Here is a 27,801-nt window from a genome sequence, read left to right as displayed (position 1 = left end):
AAATACTATAAAACTCAGCACACACAAAAAAAAAAATTTCTTCTGCGCATTGCAGAATCGAATGAAAAAAATTCCTATACTAAAATATACAATACACAAATGGAAACAGAATTCAGTCGCATTCTAGCAATCATCCATTACAGTCAGTTCCATTTTCATGTTCAAAAAGAATGTTTTTTTTTCGTATTGAATAAATAAATATTTTCGTCGAAGAAAAAAAAAGAAAATGAACAAATGATGTGTCAGCTTGCCGAAAGAGAAAAAATCTTTGATCAACAAAATCAACCCGAAAAAAATCCTCAATTCTTTTTTTTCATTTCAATCGCACAAGGTGAGTATTGAATGAAGATTCTTCAATTGCATGAATGGATGTGATCATTTTATTTTAATAACAACCACAAAAAAAAATGAAAAAATTGAATTGAAAAAATCAATTTGAAATGAGTGAAAAAAATGTCCCCATTTTTTAATGTGAAGAAGAAAATTTAAGAAATTTTAAATTAATTTCCATCAACAACAACAATCAACGTTACTACCTCTACCAATTGTATTATTATCATTTTCGATTCAAGAAATTCTTTTTCAAATCAATGAATCGAGCATCAAAACCAACGCACAAAAATTTCCTATAGGAAATCAAACTTATCAATAGAGACTGTCATTGTCAATCAATCAATCAATAAACCTAACAGGAAAAAAAATGTAGAAAAAAAATTCTAGTAGAACGGAAATACATCCGAATTCGGGAAAAAAGTCGGGCTTCACTCATACAAAGTGAAATTGAAATTTTTTTTCTTTTTAATTTTCAATTTTTTTCACGCACAAAAAAAAACGACGACGACACCATTGAATTTTGTTTTTTGTTGCTCCTTTTTTTCACTTTAATTTTCCCATTTTTTTTTCTTTGATTCATATAGTTCCGTTTGGTTTAAACATTCGCTCTATGGTTTCGAATATATTTTCTAAAAATACAATATCTACTTGCCAATCGATCATATTTTTTTCCAAAATATTTTGACATTGAAATGAAATGAATTCATTACAATTCTTAAAACATTCGCATCATTCATTCATTTATTTTCATTGACAAAAGTAGAAATCGATTTCAAACTAAAAAAAATCGACGACGATTAAATAATCGTTTCAATATTATAAATGTGAAATAATAAATCTTATATGTCATTATCATCATTTGAAAACTTTGTCAAGAAGAGAGCAAAAAAAAATTCATCATCACTTAAAACACTATTGAAACGGAATAGAAATTTTAGTATTTTCAAGAATTCTAAATGTGATTCCGAAACAGTTATCGTTTATTTTTTTTTCATTTTTTTCATTGTGTGTGTGTGTTTTGACTATGGTGAAAGATGTCAAAAAGTACATGATACATCAGTCGTTGTTGTATTATTTTCCTATTGAACTCAACAATAATCATCATCATAATTTTATGTTTGAAAAGAAAATGACAAATAAATTTCATTCATCATAAATTCTTCTTTTTTTTCATTCGTGTATCATCATCATGTTTCATTGGATTGTTATTGTTGTCATTGGATGTCATGAAATGAATTGCGAAAAAGGAAGATTGTAAATTTTAATTTTATCAAAGCAACGATAATGACAATTTTTCTTTAGAAAAAAATTCTTCATTTTTTTCGTTTGTTGTTGTTGTTGTTGTTATTGTTAATATAATATGACAACATAAATGACATTTTTCTTGGTTCCAAAAAAAAAGCAACGGAATTTCATTCACTAACATCAACATCATTATCATACATTATTTTCGGAACAATATTTTGACAAATAAATATATAGGTTATTGAGATAAAAAAAAAATAATAATAATAACACCACAAACAACAATAATGATGACAGATCCGATTGTTTTAGCAACAAAAACAGAAACAACCAGAAAACCAAAATATTGGTCGATCAATCAAAATACTAACAACGATGATCATGATGATGATCATGATGTTTTCAACATAGTCAAAAACACTATTAATTATGTAAATGATGATGATAAAAATTTGGAATCGATCGATTATCATGTAAAAAATTCTTATTTTATTAATGTTTTCGAACATCAAACATACAACGATTATTATGATGACAGCAGACAAATACATTTATCATCATCAATGATGAATATTCATAATAATAAACATCAACAACATCATCATTATTATCATTGTAATGTTAATCATAATATTCATGTGAAAATAATGCAAAAATTTTTCCTCTATATATTATTCACAATATCAATAATATCGATTTCAAATGATCATATTACAATTGTACAGTTAGCGAATGCCGCATCATCATCAGTGAATCATGAAAACATAATCAATTCAACAATATTAACAAGGTTCCAGCAACAACAACAACAGCAACAACGATTAATAAAAAAAGCCTATGATCCACAACAACAATCGACGGTATCATATCTTTCTACAATCGATGGTAAGTACATACAAAAATGAATGGATGAACAAATGAATCTTGTTTCAAGTACAAATCATTATCAATTGATAATTAGTTTTCTTTTTTGAGTGTGTGCATGTGTTTATGACATGAATAAAATGAAACTTCATCAATTTTCCATTATAAATTATTTTATTCATTCATTATATGTTTGGGATAAATAATCGAAAAGGTTCAAGTATTGTTGTGAACAATAACAACAACAACAAATCAAGTTTAAACATCGATCAATTCGTGATTCATTATTCTATTTTTTTTCATATCCAAAATAAAAAATGATACAATTTCATGACATCATTAAATATCGTTGTATTGAATATCGCATTCCATTTCCAATTGAAAATCATTATTAACCATAAACGAACAAACCAGAATGGAAAAAAATATATGAAAAGGAAGTAGAATAGCAAAAAAAAAAAGTTTTCGTTCCATTTTTTTCATTTTAATAGAATAAAAAAAATAACCGGATCGATTTTTTTCCAAATGCCAGAAAAATTCTATATATTTTTTTGAAAAATACGAATTAAGATTTTCTGGACCAATGTATACGAAAGCGTGCGCACGTTCGTGTGAGTGTTTGTCACATTTAGAATCATGAATTCATGAATTATGACAAAATAAAAATTTTCATAAAAAATCATGAATTTATGGAAATGATCATTCATATAGATCAAAAAGCAAACGAAATGAGAAAAGAAACTAAGAGAGTAAGGGAAAGAGACCAGGTTTTTCATGATCAATATATTATTTTATGGAATGAATGGCCAAACACGCTATCATTACCGTTAACGATAATCATGAAATTCAATGTTTTTTTTTGTGAAGAAAAAATTCATGTCGTTTCTAAACCTTTTTTTCGAACAAATCGATTTACGATAGTCGTAATGAAAAGGAAGAAAAATCATTCAAACTGGCCATGATCATCATTATCAAAAGCATTATATTTTTTTTACGCTGTCGTCATCCGTTTTTGATAAGACCTAGAAAAAATAAAAAATAAATGTCAGTGTGTGTGTGTATGTGTAGGTTTGCGTGTATCATTTTCGAATGAATATGAAGGAAAAAATTCAGCCCTAATCAATTTTTTTGAGAAAAAAAATTGAAAAATTTATTCACAAAAAAAAAACAAAATGAATGAATAAGCTATTCAAAAAAAAAAAAAAAAAAATTCAAAATTCAATGTAAAGATTTCATTTTCAATGATGAATTCGCAGAATTTTTTTATGATGATAATGAAAATCAATAGGAAAAAGAAGATGAATTTGTTTTATTCTGCAATTCATTTTATGAACCAAAAAAAAAAACGAAAGTTTTTATCCAAAGTAATAATATTTTCATGGAAAAAAAGATAAAAAAGAAAAGAAAAATCATTATTATTATTCATTTATAATGAAATAAAATAAAATCAATGGATGATGTATGCAAATTGATGATCCAACATTAATGATTGATGAAGAAATAAGAAAGAAAATAGTGGAAAAGGGTTCCGAAACAAAAACCATTGATGTCGCTTCTATTTTATTCATCTATGTTTAAAAATCATGTCTCTAATAATTGCAAGAAAAAAATTATCATTGTCATCTTCATCATAAGTCGATATTGGGAAAAAAATCTTCATCATTTTTATGTCAATTATGATTTTGGTTCCCATGTTAGGAACAAGTAATTAAACATTAACCAATATTTCCAGCCAAACTTGTGTCATTTGGTTTTTGAAAAAAATAAAGATTCATGAATAAACATTGACTAAATTAATGAAATAATGATGATTCATTATTTCTCAATAAATCTATAATTATTCATCAATTCATTTCCGATTCTGATATATTTTTTTTCTTATTTTTGCATTCATCACACATACACACACACATTTAGGTCATCAAAAAGCATTCATATCGAATAATGGCAATAGTAACGAGAAAAAACAATCATCATCATTATTAGGATCATGTACAGCACCAGAAGTAATGGTAAATGGTGCACCATCACCAGATATTGCAGGTACTGTAAACGGTGGTGAATGGGGCACTATTGAAGAGATACAATTTGTCGGTATGGTTATGTCGCCAATGATCAAAAACAATGATGATGATGAAACGATCGATATTAAACAGAAACGTATCTGTAAAATAAAGTGCCTTAATGGCGTCTGGATTGGACCATTCTGTGCATTCCAAACTGGTAAGTCAATGATAATAATTTTTGTTTCTTAAGAAAGTAAAACAAAAAAATCTCATCCATCAAGGTGAATAATTGATGTGAATTTTATAAACTGTTCAAAGGCATGCAATTTATTTACATTTTTTTAGTAATATATAATTATTTCACAATAAACATTTGGTACAAAAAGCTTTTAAGTTGAATGAAAGAATATAGAAAAAAAACTTTCAATCATATTCAAACAGCTTAAACTGACTTAATATAAACTTTGACAATCAGGAATATTGATTAATTCATTCATTCGATTTGCATGTTTTATCATTTTTGGAAATTTTACTATGCATAATAAGAAAATAGTAACCAAGAGACAAAGAAATCTCAAAACGGAAAACAAAATGTTTTAATTATAAGGTGAAACAAAAGATTTTTATTGATAAGCCTAATAATTCTGGAAATTCATTAATGTATTTTCTGTGTATGAACATCGATGATTATTTTTTCCATAAATCAATGACAATACATAATTTTGATTACATCAAATCAATTTTTAAAAATTATTCAATATTCAGCAAGTAAGCCAAGCAAATAAGAAAAACAAAATTGTAGTTATTAATAATTTATAGGATTCGATTCGATCCATAAATCATTATCAACAGAATATTCTGTCAAGTATTTGACCGGTCGTCGTCGTCGTATTCATAGATTCTCTCAATTCAATAAATAAAATCAATCAATGACAAAATTACGAAAAAAAATTTGATTAAAAATGATATAGCTTTTGTTATAAAATTTGATGAATATGATTTTTGGAAAAAATTCTCACATTCATGATGAACTGAAAATCATAATCATCAGTTGATTGATTGAATAAAGAAATTTTTTTTGTATATGAAATTAAAATATAGGAATGAATTCTAAAAAAAACTTTTCAATCAATCAATCAATCGATCGATCAATCAATAAATTGATTTCTTTCGAAACAAATGATTAAAAAACTGAAAATAGTTCTATCAGTTTTTTTTTTGAAATTCAGCAGACAAACAACAACAGCAAAATTCCTAAATTGGAAATAAACTACTACCACCATAGTAAAAAAAAACAAAATCTAGACAGAATAATGTTTGTGGTTGGTGGTGATAGTAATGAAAACAAAACTGACAAAAATTTTCCATTCAATTTCTTCAGTTCCTAGAATATCATTTTTCTTTTTTTGTCATTCATTTATCCTTTGCTCTACCCGCGCAAAGTTATTGGTTTATTTTTGTTTTGTTTTTTTTAATAATCAAAATAAAACAATAACAAGATTTATTTGGATCAAATTGCTGTATGACAATAAAATGAATAAATGAATGAAATGACCCTCAAGCATCGATTGTCATGAGAGATGATTGAATATTTTTGTTTTGAATGGTCACAAGAGAAACAAAAAAAAATTCATTATCATTTTATTCAATCAAATAAATTCCAGCTAAAATTATTATGGGATATGATTTTGATGATGATAATATAATGAAATTAATTGTTTCAATAATAATAAGTTTAGTAGCCAAACTATTATAACAGAAGCTGAGCGAATCAATGGTAAATTATTCAGAAAACAAGATTTTGTGGTTCATTTTTTCGCACACACTTTTTTTGGTTTCTTTCAAAGACTTTTATTTTTTTCAAATTTAAATTTAATTAATTTTATAAAGTTTACATTTTATATATTCAAAATAACAAAAATCGAAAAAAATATTCCTGAAAACTAAACACCTGAACAATTTATTTCTTTCATTCCCTCATATAATTCATTAAAATTCCATAAAAATTCAAGAATTTTTATTTAAAAAACAAATTTAAACCATTATTTTCCCTCAAAAAAAGTTTTTTAATTAAACATTTTCGTTGTTGTTGTAACCAACATTCCACAGAAAAAAATAGAAACAAACAAACAAACACAGTTGACAAAATGATACATTGGTTTACTGTTTTTTCCAGTTGACTTACGCTTTGAATTTCCAAATTACAAAATTCAATGAATAAAGGAAAGGAAGAAAACAACATCAACAGCAAAAGATAATCAAACTGACCAATGATTCATGAAAGAAAAACTAGACATGATTAAAAGTAAAAGTATGTGCATTATCATCATAGTCAAATTATTAATTAGCTTGAATACCAAAAATACTTTCGATGAAATGAATGTACCAAACTAAACTAAACTAATTCACTAGTTACATGGACAAAATGTACTGAGATGTATGTTCGGCCCTAAATGAACACGAATCGTGTTTGTTTCATCAAAAAGTTTTATCATTTAGAAAAAAAAAGAATTTTTTTTTCATTTTCCCTTTACTTGTATATTTGGGCTTCAATGAAAATAAATTGGTATGTTTTAACGAATTTAGCTTGGACAGAATCGTTTCGAAATGATTTTAGGGCGTCAATATGAACGACAACAACTTTCAAACATAAAATTGACACAAAAAGTTAATCAATTTTATCAACATTCGATATTTTTGTATTGATGATAATCAATAAAAACTTTCGTCGTCGTTGTTGTGCTATGATTGTGGGACATGCATTGTTGAATTTATAATAATAATAATAATAATAATGAATGAGAATAAGAAATAGACAAATTATTATCAAAGTTATTACTAAATATATAAGTCATTAAATATATAATTGAAGAGTTTTTAGCTATAATTTTTTGGATGAAATTCGTGAAATTACATTTTTTCTTGCTTGTGACTAACTTTTTTTTTGGTTTCACTGATTATATCTTTTATTTGTGCCATAAAATCATAATGATACAATAAATGAATGGAATATAATCCTCACTAATGACGTAATTCAATACAATTATTTAGCCGATGAATATGAGCCAATTTTACGATCATGTCGTGTGCCAATTATTGCCAATGGTTCGATAGTAATTATCGATTCTAAAAATACTTATAATCACAATTCAAATGATGATTATATGATGATGAAAAAAATTCATCATCGAAAACCGCGTGAATTACCTCATGGATCAATTATCAAGGTGAGTAAACAGCACATCAAACAAAACATGGAGTAAAGAATTTTTTTTTGTAACTACTCAAATATGTTCATCATATGTATAACATTTCATAATAGGTAAAATGTAAAGAGATTGGAATGTTTAAGCTAACAACAATGAACGGAAATGAAACAATGCAATGTATTGACGGTGTTTGGGATCAGGCGGAAATTCCACGTTGTGAACCAACAACATTGCATATGAATTTTTCACGTAAGTCTTTATAATCAGCTTTTTTTGTTTATTTTTGGCAATAATAATTTATTTATGTTTACTTTTTTGTTTTTTATTTAGTATCTAGTCCTCCAAGTATTCTTTATACATTATTAGATGGTACATTGGGTATTAATGATTTTGATGAACAATATTTGGATTTATCATTTAATAATAATGATGATGATAATGATGATTATCATGAAATGGAAATCTATGAACAACAACAACAACAGCCACAAATTGTGATATCACCTGGTTCAATTGTACATCTTGATTGTGTATTTCAGGAAACATTTGGACAACCACAATGGTCAGTATCGGATATACCAATCTCGAACAATATTTATTATGATTCTGAGCATGGTACAATCAACAATAAGATTGATTCATCATCATCATCATCATTTGATCAACAACATTATCATCAACTACATCATACACAGATATTGAATGAACAGCATTGGAATCCGAATCAAGAACAACATCAAACACAACATCAGCAACAACAAAAACAACAAAGAAAATATCAATATTCATTATCAAGAAATAAGCATTTACGTCGTAATAAATATCAGAATCGCCGTAAACATTATTATCAACAGAAAAAACCTGGATCATCGGCTAATATCAGGTATGTTTTGTGTTTATTTTACATGCATCTCATAAACATAAAGTTTTTTTTGTCTGCTGTTGTCAAAGTTCTTTTTATTTTACATCATGGTGATCAGATTTTGTTTTTATTGTAAAACAGGATTCTGTTGTTGGATAACTAACTGCAAAAAAAAACTCATTTCTCCATATAATTAATTGATATAAGACACTTTGAGCTTATGTTTTTTTTTGTTGTATCTTTCGTTTTTCTTTTCATTCATTGTCCTATGTTTTTGATCATTCAATTTTCTATTCTGGTTTTTTCAAACATGACAAAACAAAACAAGAAATGCTGTTATCAATGATCAATAGAAAGTCAATGAAATGAAAGTCAATATCATTGATTATCATCATTCATGGTCTGTACATTGATCCAATCTGATGATGATGGTTTTTACGTTAATCAAAAAAGAAAGAAAGAAGACAAAAATTTTTGTTCATTTTCATTAACCCAGAATTTTTTTTTCTTGTTAATTTATTGATTTTACTTCATTCAGTAATGGATTTCTTTCTGCTTTTCTAAAACTTTTTCTTCTTCTTCTTTCAACAAAATATCGATCAATTGAATGAATGATTGAGAGCATTATCCTCTTGGTTTATATATGAATGATTTTTATCCAAAGAAAAAAATATACACAAGGGGAATCTTTATCGAATTGAGCTTATAAAATTATTGATGATGGATGAATATTAACCATATTTATCATCATTTCAAGCATTTATTGCTAAACACTATTTCTGTTTTATTGAAAATGTTCAATTGTCTTGATCTTGATTCGATTTGATTCTATTATTTATTTGTTTCATGTTATGCCGTAAGATATGTACCAATTTATCTTTTTTTCTCATGCTGCCATTTCTTTAAAAATTATGAGAATGAAATCGATTCTTTTTTACCAGTTAAACAATCATGATTGTGATGATTAATTCTTCAATTTAATCTCAGTTTGAAAATGAGAATTCAAATTGCTCATCATATTTTGTTTTGTTTATATGATGCCTTGAAGGCATTATTTTTCTCAATAATGATACTAATATTCGCATTATGCAAATCATTTTTGTGGAAGTAAATTTGTTGAAAATGAATCGATTTATGTTTATTATTTTTTCTTTTATTCTTGATTATATAATAATTTAGAACTCATACCACTGGTTGGGCAATATTAACCGATAAACATTCATGGAAATATCGTTTAGCTATTTATTATGCAAATGAAATTGATACCGGACGTTATACATGTACAACACCGAATGGTTTAAGCAATTATATTGATATTGTTGTTAAAGGTAAGTGTGAAAAAGAAAAAAAAACATGTTTTTTATTGAATTTTTTATTAATCTTTTTCTTAGATGTTCAATGTCCATCATTAGAAGAATTGAGACAACAACAAAATAATAACGATAATAATAATCATCATAATCCTTATCGTGATGATCCAAATCGTTTAGCATCTAAAACTGGTTATCATATGCATGATCGTATTCGATTTTCATGTAAAGATGGTTATCGTTTATATGGTAGTCATAATGAAGTTAAATGTCTACCAAATGGTCATTGGTCACATTCATTTCCAATATGTCAAGGTAGGTTGTTGATTCATCAACAATGACAAAACAAAAATCCCATTTACTATACATGTATTGCGTGTATGAGAAGGATTCCATTAATTATGTTCAATATTATTCGATTTGGTTCACTTTTATATGAGCTGGGAGCAGAAATTTCGGTCTATTATTATATCATAATCATAATCATCATTATGACAATGATGATGAAAAAAATTAACTAAATTAGTAGCCGAAATAAAGCTTTACTCTGACATACACACACGCAGGCATCAAAAGCATCATTTTTGTCGGTTGGATGAACAATTTTTTAATTATTTTTTTGCGGCAGTCATCAATTCATTATCGTTTCATTCTTTTTTATAGAATTTTTTTCAATATTTATATAACAGAATTAGGTGTATTTTAATTTCAAAAATTTTTTGCTGTTTTTATGATTTAGAAAAAAAAATAGTGAATAGATGCTATTCAATCATTCATTTATGATTGATCCTACATAAAGAAAGCATTTTTTCATTACCGTGAACGATATCGAAAATGAAAATCATATCGAAACATTTTTTTTTTCATTATCCATTTCATTTCGATTACATAATGATACACATAAATTGATGATGATAATGGAAAGGAGAATTTTTGAATTGATGAAAAATAATGATTTCCTTTTTTTGGTTTTCAATGAATTTTTGCTTCAACACATCTCATCTTGCCAATATTATTGAAAGATTGATTTTTTTTCACTCATCCATCCATTTACACGCACACACATTGATGATACTGATTGGCTCATTATATATTGCTTATTGTCATCGAATGTATAGTGTTTTTTTCTCTTCTTGCCATTAATTCTTTTCACCGAGAAAAAAATATCATTATTATTCTTCGAACCCAAAATTGTTCATCAATAGATCTTGATTATTTACTATTAGTGAAAGCATCACTTTTGACTTTTTTTTATCATAGCCCATTATAATTTGTGCAGAATGTTTCTATAGCTATCTTTGTCGTTGTTGTTGATGCTTTGACATATAACAACAACAACAACAATAGGCTGTGATTTTCGTTTTCAAGAAAAAATATATTTTTCTTGTTTCAAATTGAATTCTTTCTATTTTAATTCGAAGTAATTTTTTCCAAATCCTTTTCAAATCTATGTTTCGCAAATACCATAATAGTTACGAAAACGAAATATTTTGATAGAAAAAAATCATTGAAATTACAAAGTTTGTTGTTACGTTACTTTGTCTTTTGATATTCTTTAATCCTTATAAAAGATTCAGTTTTCGTTGTTGTTGTTGTTGCTTCATTTTTTTCAGTCAATGAAGCATAAATTCCTTGATATGTTTATTCTTTGAACGAACAAATCTTTCTTATAAATAAATAACTAAAACTGATGTTTTTTTCTCCAATTTCCATTTTATTTTATTTTTTTGAACAGAAATAAGCTGTCCAGATTATGTCAATTTAAAAGATTTAGATCCAAATCTATTCATAACATATGAAAAATTAACAAATGTTCATGAACAACAACAATCATCAATTAATCATTATGGTAATGATGATATTAGATCGACACAGGAACGAAATATGGATTTTAATGATGATTTTTTTATTCATTCTTCATCATCAACGCCACCATCATCATCATCATCAAACGATCATTACCATTCCCATCATCTTCATCATTATCATAATCATCATGATCGACAAGCATTACGATTTCGTTGTCCAATTGGATATCGTTTGATTGGTCCATCATTAATCAAATGTGATCATAAACGTAATGAATGGAGTGAAATATTTCCAAAATGTCAACGTAAGTTTTTCCTTTTATTTTTTTTTTATATACGCAATACAAGTAACATTGTGATTGACTAACTGACCAAACTAAACAATAGTCGTTGGTCGGTAAATCAGAATTTCATGAAACAGCATGTGACATAATAATAAACAAAATTTTTTCATTTTAGCTTGTTTTTTTTTGATTATCAAACCTTTCGTTATTTTCTTTGCAATGAAAAATCACGACAGGGTTTATTTATTGTTGTTGTCGTTGTTGTTGATTCTGATTCTGGTTTTTTTTTGATTTTTTTTCTGCATATAATTTGAATAATTTAGTAACAAGAAAAAATATTCTTTTTTCCTGAATAGAAAGATGGTTGAATAAAAAAACTGTCAGAATTTTATTCTTTTTGAAATGGCTCAACAATAACAACAACAACAACAAAAATCAAAACTGAGTTATAAACTTGAAATAAACAACCATAATAGCAAAAGAAATCCACTATTCTTTATTCATAATTTTGAATTCACAATTTTTTGGCCATTGTTCTCAGCAGTGGAACAAATAATGAAAAAAAAACACAAACACAAGCGGTAATTGTTTTTTTTCACTAACCCGTTTGTTGTTCATAAATATCTAGCTATGAATAATCAAAAAAGAAAAAAGTTGTGATAAAATTGATTTTCTTCATAATGATTTGATGAAATGAATTCTTCCGAAAACGAATTACATTCGTGTTTTTTACCAATTCGTTTTGATAATGATGATGATTCTTGAGAAAATTATCTTGTTCAATAAGAGTTATTCTAATAACACTCGTACTTTGAGTATCTTTCATATCTCAATAAATATCTCAATAAAATATTCATTCAGTTGTTTTCAACATTCAAAATTTATTGAGTTTATTTTCGATTTTTTTCATTTAAAAGAGATATTTGAAAAAAACTAGTTAGTTGGTATACGAATTCTGTTCTTTTTTTAGAATGATTTGAATTCAAACAAATTCAGAATTCATTTGAAAATATTATACAGGTTTTTTTCTGAAATTCAAAAAAAAGAAATATCAAATCAAATATTGATTTGTGTATATTTCGCACCCAATATATTTCTTTTTGATTCTTTATATAAATGTTGCAATAACAATGATCTTTGATCAAATACATTTTTTTCATCATCAAAACAAAAAGTAGTGAAATTTGAAATAGCAGTGTCATCTTTTTAGAATAAAAAAGTAAAATATTAATAATAAGGAAAAAATGACAAACAGAAAACATTTCTAAGTAAAAAGTTTCCCAAAAAAATGGTCAAAAAAAAAGATATTCCAAATAATGAATGAATGCATCATATTTCAACCGAAAAAATTGCTAAAAATGATAGTTTTTTTTCCTTAATGTTTGTTTGTAGACAAAACATAAATAGCATTGTCATTAGCCATTTATTTTCATTTATAGTCATAACAAAATGTGAAAAATGTATAGCCGCCAGAAAAAAACACGATTCGTGAGAATCTAACCTTAAATTTTCTTCTTTTTTTTTGTTTTACATTCAAAACTAAAATGATTTGAATTTTATTCAAATGAACATTGGTATCGTTGTTGTTTTCAACTTGGTTTTTCATCTGAAAATTGAATCGAAAATAAATAAATTTCAAATCTCAACGGATTTTATTCCAAATAGATGATGATTATTTTGTTTTCCATTATGTTTATTTTGGTTTTTAAAAATCAATTTCATATTCATATGTAAATTGAATCATTTCATTTGAAAACTATATATTTTTGTCAAAAAAAATTGAATTTGAATTCTTTCAGAAAAAAATTCAAAAAATAAAAACTTTTTTTTAAGAATCATTATTATCATAAATGGCCATAGTTTCCAAGTTCTTTTTTCTTCGAACATTCAAAGGTTTGTCTGTTTGCTATGGAAATTCAATTTCGTATTTTGTTTTAAATAAAAGATTTTCTTATTAATGGAAAGTTTCACGCTTCATATATTCTTTTTAATATTGAAAACAAAAGAAGAATTTCTGGTAACATTCATGTCATGATTCAATGTAATGTGTTGTGATGTATAATAAGAAAATTTTCAATACCAAAATAACATGACATTTGTCACCCGTAAAAATTAAATGGAAATGGAATTTCATTTCTTTTATGTATTGTGTTGATTGTTTTGTTTTCTGGTCTCATTTCTGCAATATAGACATTCCGTCGCTAATGACAATAACAATGATGATGATAACGACAACAAATTATCAACAAATTCTACTTACCCAGCTATTCTCAGTTGATTATCACAAGTTTATTTGGAAATTTAAGAATGAAAAGTAAAATAAAGAATTTTGGATTCCACATGAAGGAAAGAAATTTTGTTGTTGTTGTTGTTAAAAGAATGCTACTGAAAACAAAACAAAATAAAAAGATGATTATTTCACAGATCAAAGTGAAAAAAACAAAATACAAAAAAATCATATAATATTCTGGATAATGTTTCCACATTATTATTTTTATTACAAATTGAATCCACGAAAAAATAAAAAAAAACATATACGGATTTTGTTATTTTCTTTTCGCACACATTTTTAGATATAAAATGGAACACACACAACAAAGCTAAAACAAAGTCTTATGATGAGTTTTAAGAATTTTCTTCCATTTTGTTACTGCTACTATTTTTTAGGTAATAATAATGGTAATAATAGCAAGAATTGGCTGGCCAACCAATTCTTGAAAATAATAGTAATGTAGGCTCTACTAATAATATACTTTTTATAATGATAACGATGATGTTGGTGATTTTCACTTGCTTGCTTTTTTATTTCAAATTTAGTTTGGTCAAAACCAAAGTTATCTTTAATTCTTTCATTAATAAAATGAAAGATTAGACCAGTTTTAGTTTATAGTTTTGTTTTTTTTGATTAGCTTTTTTCGAATTTTTTTTCGTGATCCAATACTAATTAATTCCAATCTTTCTTCATTATTTTCTAGTTTTTTCGGTTGGTTAGCTATTTGCAGTTTGTTTGTTTGGCTGGTTGTTTGCGTAGTGTTGACCAAAATGAAAATAATAACCAACCAACCGACCAAATAAACAACAATAAGGTGCTATAAATACATTGTAGATTGGTGAATTGTGAACATTTCATTTAGTAATAAGCCAATTTCACTTTTGAAAAACCCACTCGCATTAATGACGAGTAATAATTGAAATGAAAATATATTCTTAGTGATATATACGCTAAGCCCTATAGAAAATTGAATGTTTTCTCTGATATTACTCAAATTAAACTCAATTCTTTTCTAAATGGGATACTCATTTGTTGTCTTTTTTTTTGTTTTGTTTGATTTTTTGGTCCTCGAAAACCTTTTTTTCCTTCATTGATAATGATTGTGAAACATTGTGAAAAAACAATTGTTTCAGATAAAGATAAATGGTATATAACGATGCAATCTTCTTCAAAACATTATATTATTTGATCAATAATAATAACAATAAAATACAATATTGAAACCTTGTATGTAATGTATTTTCCTATACACCGAATATTCTATTTTTATTTATTCTCTCATTTTTTTACAAATTCCGGATACAGCAAAAAGAAAATAAACGAAACAATCTTGTATATTATGGAACAAATTATCATGATGATGATGATTATGGCTTTGATATAGTAAAAACAACAACAACATTATTATTATGTTGATGGAATTTATATGATGATGAAAATGAGTGAAAATGATGATAATAATGGTTATTTTAATGCTACACACACATAGAGGCACTTTATTGAATATAATATTTATACTCAAATTGTTTTTCCATTATCATTCATTCAATGGATGAATGAATGATTGATAATAAATTTGATTAAATTTACCAACAATGAATATTTTTGTTTATCATCATTATAACTAATGTTGTTTCGGAAATATTTTTCAAATAAATTTTTTTTTCGATTAACCTTTTGCATCTCTTTTTGTTGTTGTTGATTATATAGAGATACGATGCCCAGAACCGGAACTACCATCAAACGGAGAAATAATTATTAAATCTAGTTCCGGTAATCAATTATCATCATCATCTAGTTTCAATCAAACACAAACATCATCATCATATCTTGTTGGTGATTATATACAATTTGGTTGTCGTAAAGGTTATCGTATGATTGGTTCAGATATTATTACCTGTTTACATAATGAACAATGGTCTTCATCACCACCGAAATGTAAGTGAAAATCCCGATTTTTTTATTTCTTTTATTTGTTATTACGACAGTTATCATACATGTTACATTATTTTTGCATTTGAGGTTAATGTTAAAAGATTTGAATTTAATCCCGAATGAATGGAAAAAAATTGAAGCTGAAATCCTATGTAAACTGACAAATTTAGACAAACACAGACAATGTATTAATTCATTCTTTTTGTCGTTTCTTTTTGCCTGTCACATTCAATTTTAATTATTAATGTGATGATGCCACCGACAAATACAGAATCGTTGCACACAGATTTTATATAGAAAAAATATGTGGATGATACATTCGAATTGAAAACAAACAAGACAAGTCTTTTTCATTTTCAGGCCTAGATTCTTCAATTGGCTTACGATGAAAAATAAGAATTTTTTATTTATTGAACTTAGTGGCCAAAAAATAAAAAAATAAATCTCTTCACACTTTTTCGAGTTTTTTGCATTTCGATAAATGGGTTAGGAGTTTTTTTTTCTGCTGTTGCTTTCAGAAAATTGAATTAAATTTTCTTAATGTTGACAACAATCTTGTTCGAACACGAATTTCATTCGTTCAAGTAGATGACAACCGACCGTAATAAAGTGAATTGAAATGACAGAAGAAGAAAATCTGGAAATGAAATTTCTTTTTCATTTTCTATGATTTTAAGAAAAGAAAAAAATTCTAACCAAAATGAAAATTCATTATCGAAAATATACCGGCGTAATAAGAGATTGTATTTGGCAATTTCCATAGCATCACCATAGTTATTTGTTTGTTTATTTTCAGGATACCAATTCAGAATTTGAATTTTGAGAGAAAAACCATTCCTAATGAATAAGGTGAATCATTTTTACAATGACAAAAAAAAAAAATTTCATTAGTGAAATTGATTTTTGTTTTTCCATTTTTATTTCCATTTCCTTTGCATGTTTCGTATGCTTTTATTTTATATAAATTATATTTTTTTTGTCTGTTTTTTCTCATTCTTTCTCTTTTTTGATATTTTATTGTAGGCAAACAAGTTTGTTCATATCCGGCTAAACTATTACATGGCTATTATGAACCAGTAAAATTCTATTATGATATTGGCGATATTGTTCATATACATTGTGATCATGGTTTTCGTTTGGCCAAAGAATTTGATGATAATATTTATCCATTGCATCAAAATAATGAAACAATCACAATGTTATGTGGTAATGATGGACTTTGGATTGGACCGGCTATCAAATGTAAACGATTGAATAATAATAAACAGAATGCAAAACATTAATTCGCTTTTTTGGAATAAAAAGTGGCTTATGGAACATTTCGCTATTTCATTATTTAATTGATTGTTGAAATCATGATCTCATCATCAATTTCAAAATTGATTTCATTAGTTAATAGTGGTTTTCATTTTTTTTGTTTTGTTTTTTCTCTCGTAAAATGTAAATTATTTTTTTCTGTTATCAGGTCATTATCATGATGATTATTCTTATTATTGCGTTGAAAATCAAATAAAATACGATAAAATTATTATAGAATTTGTTCAATGAAAAAAAATTGCTAAGACATATATCGTTATTGTTTTGTTTTCAAAAATCGAGAAAAAATGCTCTTTTAAATGGAATTTTCATTATAACGACGACGACGACTGAGAAGAAAAAAGAAACAAAAAAAAAAAAGATAAATAAAATTGATCAAGAAAAATTGAGAATTTTATCCATGAAACTGGGAAAACAAAATATCAACAGTAACGATGAAATATACGCCAATTGCCTTGCCAATTTATTTATTTATTTGTTTATTGACAACCAAAAAGAAAAAAAAGCATTTTTCTTCGTTTATTTTTTTGGTTGTTGAGAGACTGAAGAACAGGAATGAAAAAAAATCAGCTATTTCAGATAGAGAATTAGTTATTGAATGTTTTTTATTTTTTTTTAGCAAGTTTAATTCCATTAATCCGATTAGATATTTTTCTTTTTTTCCACCTCTTTTTTCATATATTCTGTTTATTTGGGCTAAAATTGTTTTCAACAAAAAAAAAAAAAAAAAATTGAAACAGCAAATGGATTGATATTCCATATGGTCTCTCTCCTTTTATGATTGGTTAAAATGACGTAATAGAATTTTTTTTAAGCAAAAAAAAAGGAACGGTAAAAATTTTTCCATCAAATATAATCGTGAGTGTGCTTTATCAGCATCTAAACAAGAAGAATTTTCAATCTTTACTCAGTAATAATATCAGTGATAATTTAAATCTATAAGGAAAATCAATAAAATGAAAATCTCATCACCCTTTCACCATCATCATCATTATATCGTAAACAACATTTGAATTGAACAACATCAATTCATGTTTAACATTAGTTTTTTTCATTTGATTAAATTTTTATCATAATGAAAAAAAGAAATGAAAAGAATGTTGACTGGAATGTTGTATAACTGGAATTATTATTCTTAATTTATTTCCAAATATCATCGATTTCAATTTTCTTTTAAGTTTTTTTTGTTCCTGTGCTCTCCTCGGTTATCACCGTGAAAAATCCAAAATGAAAGATGATCATTTTTTTTTGTTCTGAAAAAATGGACAGGAATTTAATTCCAAATTCTGTTTTTTCTGTTTGTGTTCGAATTCCAGAAGAAAAAAATGAAATAAAACAGATCAACACAATAAATTTTTATCATTCTGAGTTTGTGTATAGATTAAATTGACCCAAAATGTGATTTGGTCAATCAATTGGGTTTTCTCTTTGTTTGTCCACAAAACAAATAATAAATATATTTATTATGAACAATATATAGAGTCATTGTGATGATGAAATTATTTCTGATTCATTCCCTCTGATGGCTACTTTGTGTGTTTGGATAAATTCGTTCAAGAAAAAAAAAAATAAATGAAGATGAAAATTTATCGTCAATTTGATGATGATGAGAAAACAAACAACCAACCAACCATTTTTTTATACATTTATGATGAACCAGCATACAATTTTCAGTAATGTTTTTTTTTGTTTCTTCCGATTTTTTTTTCTTTCGATTGTTTTTGAAAACAAAGTTACGATAAATAATATAAACGTATGTTTTTTCTTAAAACCTACAACATACAATTCACACACACCCACACACACAACATAAATGATCATAGTTAAAAGAATAAATATCAAATAAGAGAAAAATCATTTTTACGGTAGAATAATTTTTCAATTGTTTTTTTTTGCAAAACTAAAGGAGAAAAAAAAATATTGATAGTAAATAAGGAAGGAAAAATGAATGAATGTAGCATCGAAAATAATAACAATGTCTTGTCTTTAGTTTTTTTTGTTGTTGTTGTTGATGTTATTGCGTTGTTCGGTATCACAAAAACTTAAAACAATACAGTAACGGAGAAAATTATTAAGAATCAAAGAAACAAGAAGGATTTTGGGTATACAATATATAAAAACGCATTCATCCAAATCGATCATCAAAAAAAAAGAACATGGTTAAGATTTGGGCGTATTTCCTTCATTTGGTCCTATGAATTCAACAAGATTCTTATTTTTTCCTGTCTAAAAAAATAAATCTACAACAAATCAAAATCAAAAGAAAAAAATGTTTATTTTTTCTGTCGGTAAGCAATAGGATTGATTTGGTATTTAAAAAAACGGCATTCGAAATTGAGAATCATTCCCAAAGGCAATCATCAATTTTGAATTGGATTTTTTTACCAATAATATAAATTTCTCATTTTGATTCTTGGGTGAAGTTCTTCGTCGGAAGAACTCTGATGGTTATTCATCATATATTCGCGACAACAGCCAACTAGAAAATAACTGTAATTTCCTTTAACAACCAAAAAAGGGGTTTTTATCCAAATATTAAAAAAATCGGATATGGTTTACCAATGAACACTTGTAATTATAAAAACCACAATTTCATAAATCCCTGTAAGCCACATCCGATTATTGTATGAATGAAGATTAAATTAAATTTTGTTTTACCTTTTCATCTCTTTCTATCAATTATATTTCAAGTATTTGAATCTAAAATTTTGAACATCATCACAAATAATCAATCAATGAATGACTTTTTTCATAAGCATATCATCTCGTATTTATCTTTATCACCTGCAAATTTTTTCATGTAACATCTATCCTTTTTTATTTTCTTAACATAGATCGATATGAATTATTTATTTATTTTTTTTGCTGTTGTTGTTGTTGTTGTTGTTGTTGTTTTTTATTACAAATCGAATAAAATTAACATTTTGTGGTATTTTTTCAGACATGGATGGTGGATAATAAAAAATAGAAAATTGAGTAAGCATAATTTAATGAATTACTTATTATAAATGAATAAAAAAAAATCTTTTCCCATAAGTTTATTTATTTATTTCGTAATTTATTTTCTTTCACATGTGTTTTTGTGTGTGTGATATGAATGAAAATCTATTTCTTATTTTTAGTTTTTGACTTAGTGTGCACACCATTCTTGTTTGGAATTCATCAGTTATGTGCTTGATTTGAATTTCATTTTATTTTTTATTTTTTGTTTGGTTTTGAAATGCAGACTTTAAGATATTCTTTTTTTCCTGTTGAAAATATATGATGAATCAATTTGCAATTTAAAATCCCAAAAAAAAGTTGACCAAAACGAAATAAATTTGAAAAATATCACCGAAATTCTTATAATTGAATTATGGCCGAAAAGAATGAACCAAATCTTAGGATTTAAATATGAAATATAAATAAAAATGATTACAAATATGATAATTTTAGCTAAAATAAATTCTAGATTTGCTTTCCTTATATAACAAACAAACAAGCAAACTTTAAGTGAGAAATTTTGCTCATTTTTAAAAGATAAATAGTGATATATAGTGTATGTAATAAAATCTTATTTTTTATTCTAGGAAAAAATTTAATTTTGAAATGAAAAAGAGATGAATAAGAGATTCATTCGTTTGCTAGCTTTCTTCATTTTATTTTGGTCGAACGATAAATTTTCAAGAAATAAACAATGTTTCACATTTATTATTATTTTTTTTCATCATCGAGTTTCTGTTTATCTGAACATCATTTTGTTTGTTTGATCCGAGCCAAAAAAAACACTGAAACAAAAAGGAAACAAAAGTGTAAGATTAGAATCTTTTTTATAGAGAAAATCAAATTAAAAATGAAAAACAAAACAAAAAAAATCTTTCCGATTTTCGGCAGTGAAGCCAACTGTTATTTTTTTGCAGTATAGTTTCATTTTTGCCCAAGTGTATTTTTGCTTTACAGTATAGGATATTCAAGAAAGTGAGAAAGTGAAAATTGAGTAAATGAAAACAACCAGAAACAAAATCTTTGCAATTGAAGAAGATTTCTCCAGAGAATTTTTTTTTTGAATCGAAAAAAATTTCTTCTTTTTTATGTTGCTGTTGTTGTTGTTTTATTTCATTTCATTAACATTTAACGAAATTTTATTGCCCATCGAATATAATCTTTCTGTCATTCACATTTGTGTGCGTATTTTTTATTTATTCAATTCATTCATGATCATCAAGTCGAAAATAGTGTGAACAAAATAAAACAGTAGAATATAAAAAACAAAAAAAACTTTAAAATTCATTCAATGATATGATTCGATTGTTTTTACAATGATTTTCTTTTATGATTTTCAAAAAGATGATGTAAAAGCCTATCTTTGTGTATGTTTGTTTTCTGGTTGGCAGACATTTTGTTTCAATGAATTCCGAATAAATGAAAACAAAAATACTTTTTCTTCCTTTTCAATACTTACGTTTCCCTAAGGCTTTTTTTCCTGGCCATGATGTATGTGAAAATGTTTCCCGGTGAAAAAAATGATTGTTTTTGACAGATTATTTCTTTGATTGAAATTTTAATTTAAATTTTTTTTTACAGCCCCCGAAAAAAGTGAAAAAGTTTCATTTTGAATGGATTATTTGATATTTTCATATTATTTGATATTCTTTTTTTTTGTTGTTACTATAGCGCATTATAAATAAAACTAATGATTAAAAACACAAATTAAACAACAAAAACATGTAAAGAAAAAGTTTAGCGATGCAATTATGAATTTTTTTTTCGTGGAATAAAAATGAATTAAAGCAAACGAAAGAAAGTTTGCTTGTTGTTGCTGTTGTTGCTTTTTTTCCATTATTATTTGTCTATAATCAACATCTGGTGAAAAAAAAGAATAATGTACAAACCATTTTGAAGCAATAATTGGTTATCGTCCTACTAGAATAATGATAATAATTCTGTTGATGGATCATAACTCATGGTCAGTAAAAAAAATAATGATTTTAAAGTGGTTATATTTTCTATTACCATCATCATCATTATTTATAATCATAATGATGGTCCCTTACTATTCATTATTATTATTATTATTATGACCACATTCACGAGGAAATAATTAATTTGAATCATTGATGCATATATGATGCTACCGTTGTCGCATTACATATTCATAATCACATCATAATTATTATTATGTTCACAAAAAAAATCCAATCATCATCATTATATCTTCAAATCTTTGGTTGAGTAAGATTTTTAATCATAAAATTAAATGAATTATAAAATTTTTAAAACTGTTTTTGATTGCCATCTAGCGTTGGCAAATTTTGTTAAACTATCATTTTTATAAAAAATAATCAATTATAAAAAAGAATATAATCATTAGATATTTGCCTACTATAAACAGAATTAGATATGTATTTTTACGAATTACTTTGAATTTACTTGGAATAAACACAACATTTTTCTCATTCTTTTCACTTTGGTGAGGAGATGATGTAAAGCGTGATTTTGGGCTTCCTATTGTTTGAAATTCTGATGATATTGTCGTTGTATCAGATCTAGTTCTGTTGTTATCTGGATGAACAATCTCATCATCTTTGTCTTTTGCAGTTGGATTAAGTTTATCCGGACAAAAAAATATCGATTCAATTGACACAAATGTAATCTCCTTATGTACATCCAATTCAGTTAACAATGATTTGTCAACTAAAAGTATCGTTGATTTTGCTGTAAATACCAGATATATTAATTTATTGCAAATAAAACCAAAATCAAATGACGGCCAAAGATAATAATCTTGATCAAAATTATTTCCACAATAATTTTCTGTTAAACTTATAGATTGATTTTTTATATCATGACAAATGTAACCTTTACGTTTATTATTTACAAAGGTTTCATGATATATTTCAAGATCATAATGTGATGTCTGTACCCAATATCTAAGTATCCAGATTGAATTATGCTCATCAACTATATAACGTAACAATATTGATGTACCATCTTTCGGCCATCCATCATCGGTTTTAAATTCATCATGTGATTGTGATTGTTTCAGTTGAAATTCTGTGGTTGTCAATGAATGCGAAGGACTAAATGGATTAAACATTGCAAAATCCAGTCGTATCTTAATGTATTCTATGTCAAAATTCATTGCAAAAACACCACGATATCGTAGCTGATGTTCTTCTAATCGAAACCAATTATCAAAACGTTCAAATAATTTGTTTACAAATTTGGACATTGGTAATTCAAAACCTTCGGCTAAGTAAAATTTAGTAAAAAATTTCGAAATAATGCTCTGTGCTATTGGATAAACAATTAATTTATGATCCAAAGTATAAAGAATGATTAATTTCTTTCCACTTTTAGACACTGGCCATATTGACATTGAAATCGTTCGATTAAGATAAGAATTTCGTTGAGCACAATTAATATTCTGCTCTATATGATGATTTTCATTTGATAAGGTAATAAAATGTTCTCGGAACGTTTTGACGCTTTTGATCAATTCATAAGGTTCTTGCTTCGATAATTTAACAGCTATCATAATTGTAATAAACAACCAAAATGATAATTGAATCGAATACATTCACAATACATTTGTGAAAACAACCGATTAAATTCAAAAATTCCTAATCAATTTTTATGGACAGCCCAATTATAATTATTCTAAAAAACAACAATTAACAAATAGAATTCGAATTATTATTATTCGAATATTTGATTGTATTCAATTGATTCATTTATTTATAATAATGAAAATAATTTGGTGGTGTGTTGTAATGCTGCACAGTTAATTATTTTTTTCAAATGTTTTTGGTTGACAAATTTCTGTGTTTAGTGTGTGTATGGTTGCCATTTAGTAGTGTGAGAATTCATTTTTTAAATAAAAACTTTTACAGTTGTTGTTGTTGTCAAAATCGTATAACAGAGACACAAATATATAATATGCATAATAATTTGAAAGAAAGGAAGAATTTATCATCTTTCAAAAAAAAATCATTAAGAATAAGTAAGTACACCAATAAGTAATTTATATATAGATAAATGATTTTGGCATTCCGAATTCGGAAGAGAGAGAGAAAGAGAAACAAAACAAATGATGGCTTTAAATTTAAGAGTGAGAGAGAGAGAGACTAATTCATTCACAATCAAAACTTTTAATTCCTTTTTTTTTTGTTTTGAGTATTTTATTTCCATTTTGGCTGCTTCTGTGGATAATATCGATCGTTTAATCCGAATAACCGAGCAAAAAAAATTCACTAACTGATTGTTGATTAATGCTTATGATGAAAAAAAATCGAATGAATGGTACGGATGTATTTCAGATGGAATTCTGTAGAGATCATAAGTTGACCGATGATGATGATGATGATGAGAATAAGAAAAAATATTTTTTTTTGTACAAGAAAAATTTTAATGATTGTTTTCAGGTTTCGGTGAAATTGAATACACAATGATGATAAATGAGGAGAATTGATGCTTTAGTTCTTTTTCAATGAGAATTTGGCCGAAATTTGTTTGGCGAAATAAAAAAAAACGTCATTTTTTTGTCGTTTGAGCAATGTTTCGAATCTATCGGTGGTTATAGAAAAAGAAAATGAACAGTGAATTATTAGTAAATCTTTATCCGATCTTTACCTTTGAATTGTGATTCCTCACTAAATTAAAATTATGGCTATGTAAGATTGTTTTTTTGCATTCGAATCAAATGGAATCAAAATTCCTCTTTGACCTGTGTATTTCTTTTTCGGCCACGGCGGCCACCGCCACCACCACTAGTTGTATTAGTTGTGTTGGTCGTCGTATTGCCAGTCGAATTATTCGGTGTAGTTGATGTTGGCGGCGTTACTCTTGTGTTGACATTATTAACTCCTGGTCCAATACCATTCGGTGCTGATTGAGGTGGTTGAGGGCCATTAGGAGGCCCATTAGAATTCGGCATCCCTGTTTGATGACCCATATGAGGATGATGATGATGATGATGGTGGTGATGTGGATGATGATGGCCGCCATACATTCCATTCATGTTATTTGCTCCGTTATTATTATTTTGATTCGGTGGTGGATATCCATTGGGTGGTCCACCTCCCATCATAAAATTTGATGATTGATGAGGTTGCAGGGGATGTGAATGTGATGAATGTGGAGGGTGAGGGTGTTGCTGATGTTGTTGCGGTCCAAAATTTTGCTGCTGTCCAGATAATGGTCCTTGACCGTGCGAATGATGGTTGCCATGCTGATTTTGAGGCGGTTGTCCTAGTTGATGTTGTTGAGAATGGTGATGAGGATATTGTGGTGGCGGCGGTCCATGACCGTGATGATTACCACCACCACCACTTGATATCATTGAACCTGAATGATGACCATGCATTGATGGCCCTTGTGGTCCATGTTGTTGCATCATAGGGCCCATAGGCGTTGGATTAACCATCTGTGAATGTGGATGTGAATGCAATGAGTGCTGCGGTGGTGTAGCGTTCGGTCCAGCACTGGTCGTACCAGAACCTGGCGGACCTTGCGGATGTTGTTGCATAATACATTTCTGGCATACGATCATCTGATCGGTGGTGAGCATGAATCGATCACCGGTTTCCAGACGATGTTGACATCGTCCACAAAAAACGCATTTATCATGCATATATCCATATCCATTGGCTTTGATCACCATATCACTTTGGCTGAGTGGTCTTGAACACGTTTTACAAACGCAATTAATACGCATATAATCATTTTTACAAATCAATGAACCACGAAACATATACATGGATTGTTCACCAACCACCGACGGTGTATGGCCACACATTTGACAAGTGAGACATGATGAATGCCAATAGCGATTATCACATTTCGATACCATCGGTTCGGTGATGGCTTTATGGCACTTGGAACATGAATAGACCATTTTTTGCATGTTTGGCTTATTTTCGTATTTATTGTCTGTACGTCGTTTTGATTTTTTTTTGCTTTCAAGATCAAACATCAATTGATCAACAGTGGCAATGAAGATGGATCTGGTGATCAAATGATTGTCTTTTCAACATTGAATATGAAAATAATAACAGCAATAAACAATGGCGATGAAAACAAATGGAGGACATTTTTGAAAATATTTATCATCAAATTTAATAAACCAAAGGACCTGTTATTGTTAACTTTCTATAATGTTGTCCAGTGGGCGTGTGTAACTGCTTGTTTTTATTTCACGAGAATATTGTAATACAAGTAGGTGCTGAGAATATACATGCAAGCCCACACGCACAATTATTTAATTGAAATTAATATTTTTTTTCGCCAAATTGTTTAATAAACAAAAATGTTTTTCTTTTTTGTTCAATTAGATGATATCTTATCGTTGTGTTTTTCTTCTATATTTTGATTCATTGCCCACACATTCTGAGAGAAAAAAGAAATTTTTCAATTAAAATTATTGTCCAAATTTAATTATTATTTCAGTCTAAAAATCTAATTATTGTTCATCATTTAATAATACCTAAGTCCACAACACAACAAGCTGTCAAATTTCAGCGGGAAACACATGTTTTTATTTTGTTATAAAAACGGATGGATGTGTATTGTTTGAGAGAATAAAGCAATACAGAGTCATGTGAAAAGAAAACAAACACAGTTCAAAAGAATGTTCATTGTTCATGTAAACTAAGAAAACTTTCATACGAACAACAACAACAATGGAATTCCATTCATCAATGAAAAAAAAACATGAGATAAAATTTTAAAATAAGATGATATTGAAATGAATGTTGGCCTCAATCACTTATTAAATTAATCAACGAAGGATAATGATGACAGAATTTTTGATGATGATGACCAATTGATCCAAGGTCCAAGCTATCAAATGAATTTGTACTTGTTTTACGATCATTCAAGAAATTTTGGAAGTTGTTAGTGTTGGTGGTGATGATGATGATGATGATAATGGTCGATATAATTAAAATGATTATCACTTAACATGATTATCATGATTATTTTTTTTTACTAATCATAATAAAATTAATAAATAAGAATGATATATATTCGAGTAGTAGTGGTATTGATTGGATTCGCGCGGATTCAATACAACACTCAATACACAACACAATAGGAAAATAATGATTCGAAGAATAAATGAAGCAAAATAATTCGATGCTCCACACATACACACACAAGGTGGGAGGAAATTTAAGTTACAAATGTTGTGGTTGGGGGCGTGGAATAATGGAATAAAACAAGTTCCTAAACATTCAATTTACTCGTAAGCTCGTATGTGTTTGAATCGCCACCACTACAACGGCTATTATTATTATTGTTACAACTACTACTTTTTTTTATATTCTTCGATACACATTTTCTCTGTTTTTCCTTCCCCTTTCTTTGTCTATTTTCCCC

At 27.1% G+C, this 27,801-nt stretch overlaps 2 protein-coding genes across 3 annotated transcripts; one reads left to right on the top strand and one right to left on the bottom strand.

The window, feature by feature from the left end:
- Positions 1-120: 120 nt before the first annotated feature.
- Positions 121-17,621, top strand: LOC113799059 (uncharacterized). Of its 2 annotated transcripts, XM_027349653.2 has the most exons (11): positions 121-331; positions 918-2,463; positions 4,360-4,665; positions 7,500-7,675; positions 7,771-7,906; positions 7,988-8,540; positions 9,699-9,847; positions 9,911-10,144; positions 11,565-11,942; positions 15,904-16,131; positions 17,152-17,621. In XM_027349653.2, the coding sequence occupies exons 2-11, from the start codon at positions 1,866-1,868 to the stop codon at positions 17,409-17,411; spliced, it is 3,018 nt and encodes a 1,005-aa protein (XP_027205454.2). In that variant the 5' UTR covers positions 121-331; positions 918-1,865; the 3' UTR covers positions 17,412-17,621. The 2 variants fall into 2 exon arrangements, with proteins under 2 accessions (XP_027205454.2, XP_027205462.2); XM_027349661.2 differs by lacking the exon at positions 17,152-17,621 and having other exon boundaries at positions 15,904-16,139.
- Positions 17,622-24,134: 6,513 nt separating this feature from the next.
- Positions 24,135-27,579, bottom strand: LOC113789460 (uncharacterized). Its single transcript, XM_027339001.2, has 3 exons — positions 26,909-27,579; positions 25,057-26,811; positions 24,135-24,990 (listed from the first exon to the last, which is right to left on the bottom strand). The coding sequence occupies exon 2, from the start codon at positions 26,396-26,398 to the stop codon at positions 25,133-25,135; it is 1,266 nt and encodes a 421-aa protein (XP_027194802.2). The 5' UTR covers positions 26,399-26,811; positions 26,909-27,579; the 3' UTR covers positions 24,135-24,990; positions 25,057-25,132.
- Positions 27,580-27,801: the final 222 nt, after the last annotated feature.

This window comes from Dermatophagoides pteronyssinus, unplaced genomic scaffold (genome assembly GCF_027571235.1).
Source record: "Dermatophagoides pteronyssinus isolate colony J.1.1.1.1 unplaced genomic scaffold, Derpt_VIB-CSIC_2022.12 sq0002, whole genome shotgun sequence".
Classification (NCBI taxonomy): domain Eukaryota; kingdom Metazoa; phylum Arthropoda; class Arachnida; order Sarcoptiformes; family Pyroglyphidae; genus Dermatophagoides; species Dermatophagoides pteronyssinus.
The sequence above is the reverse complement of the archived record's forward strand: the minus strand, read 5'-3'. Positions and strand labels throughout refer to the sequence as shown.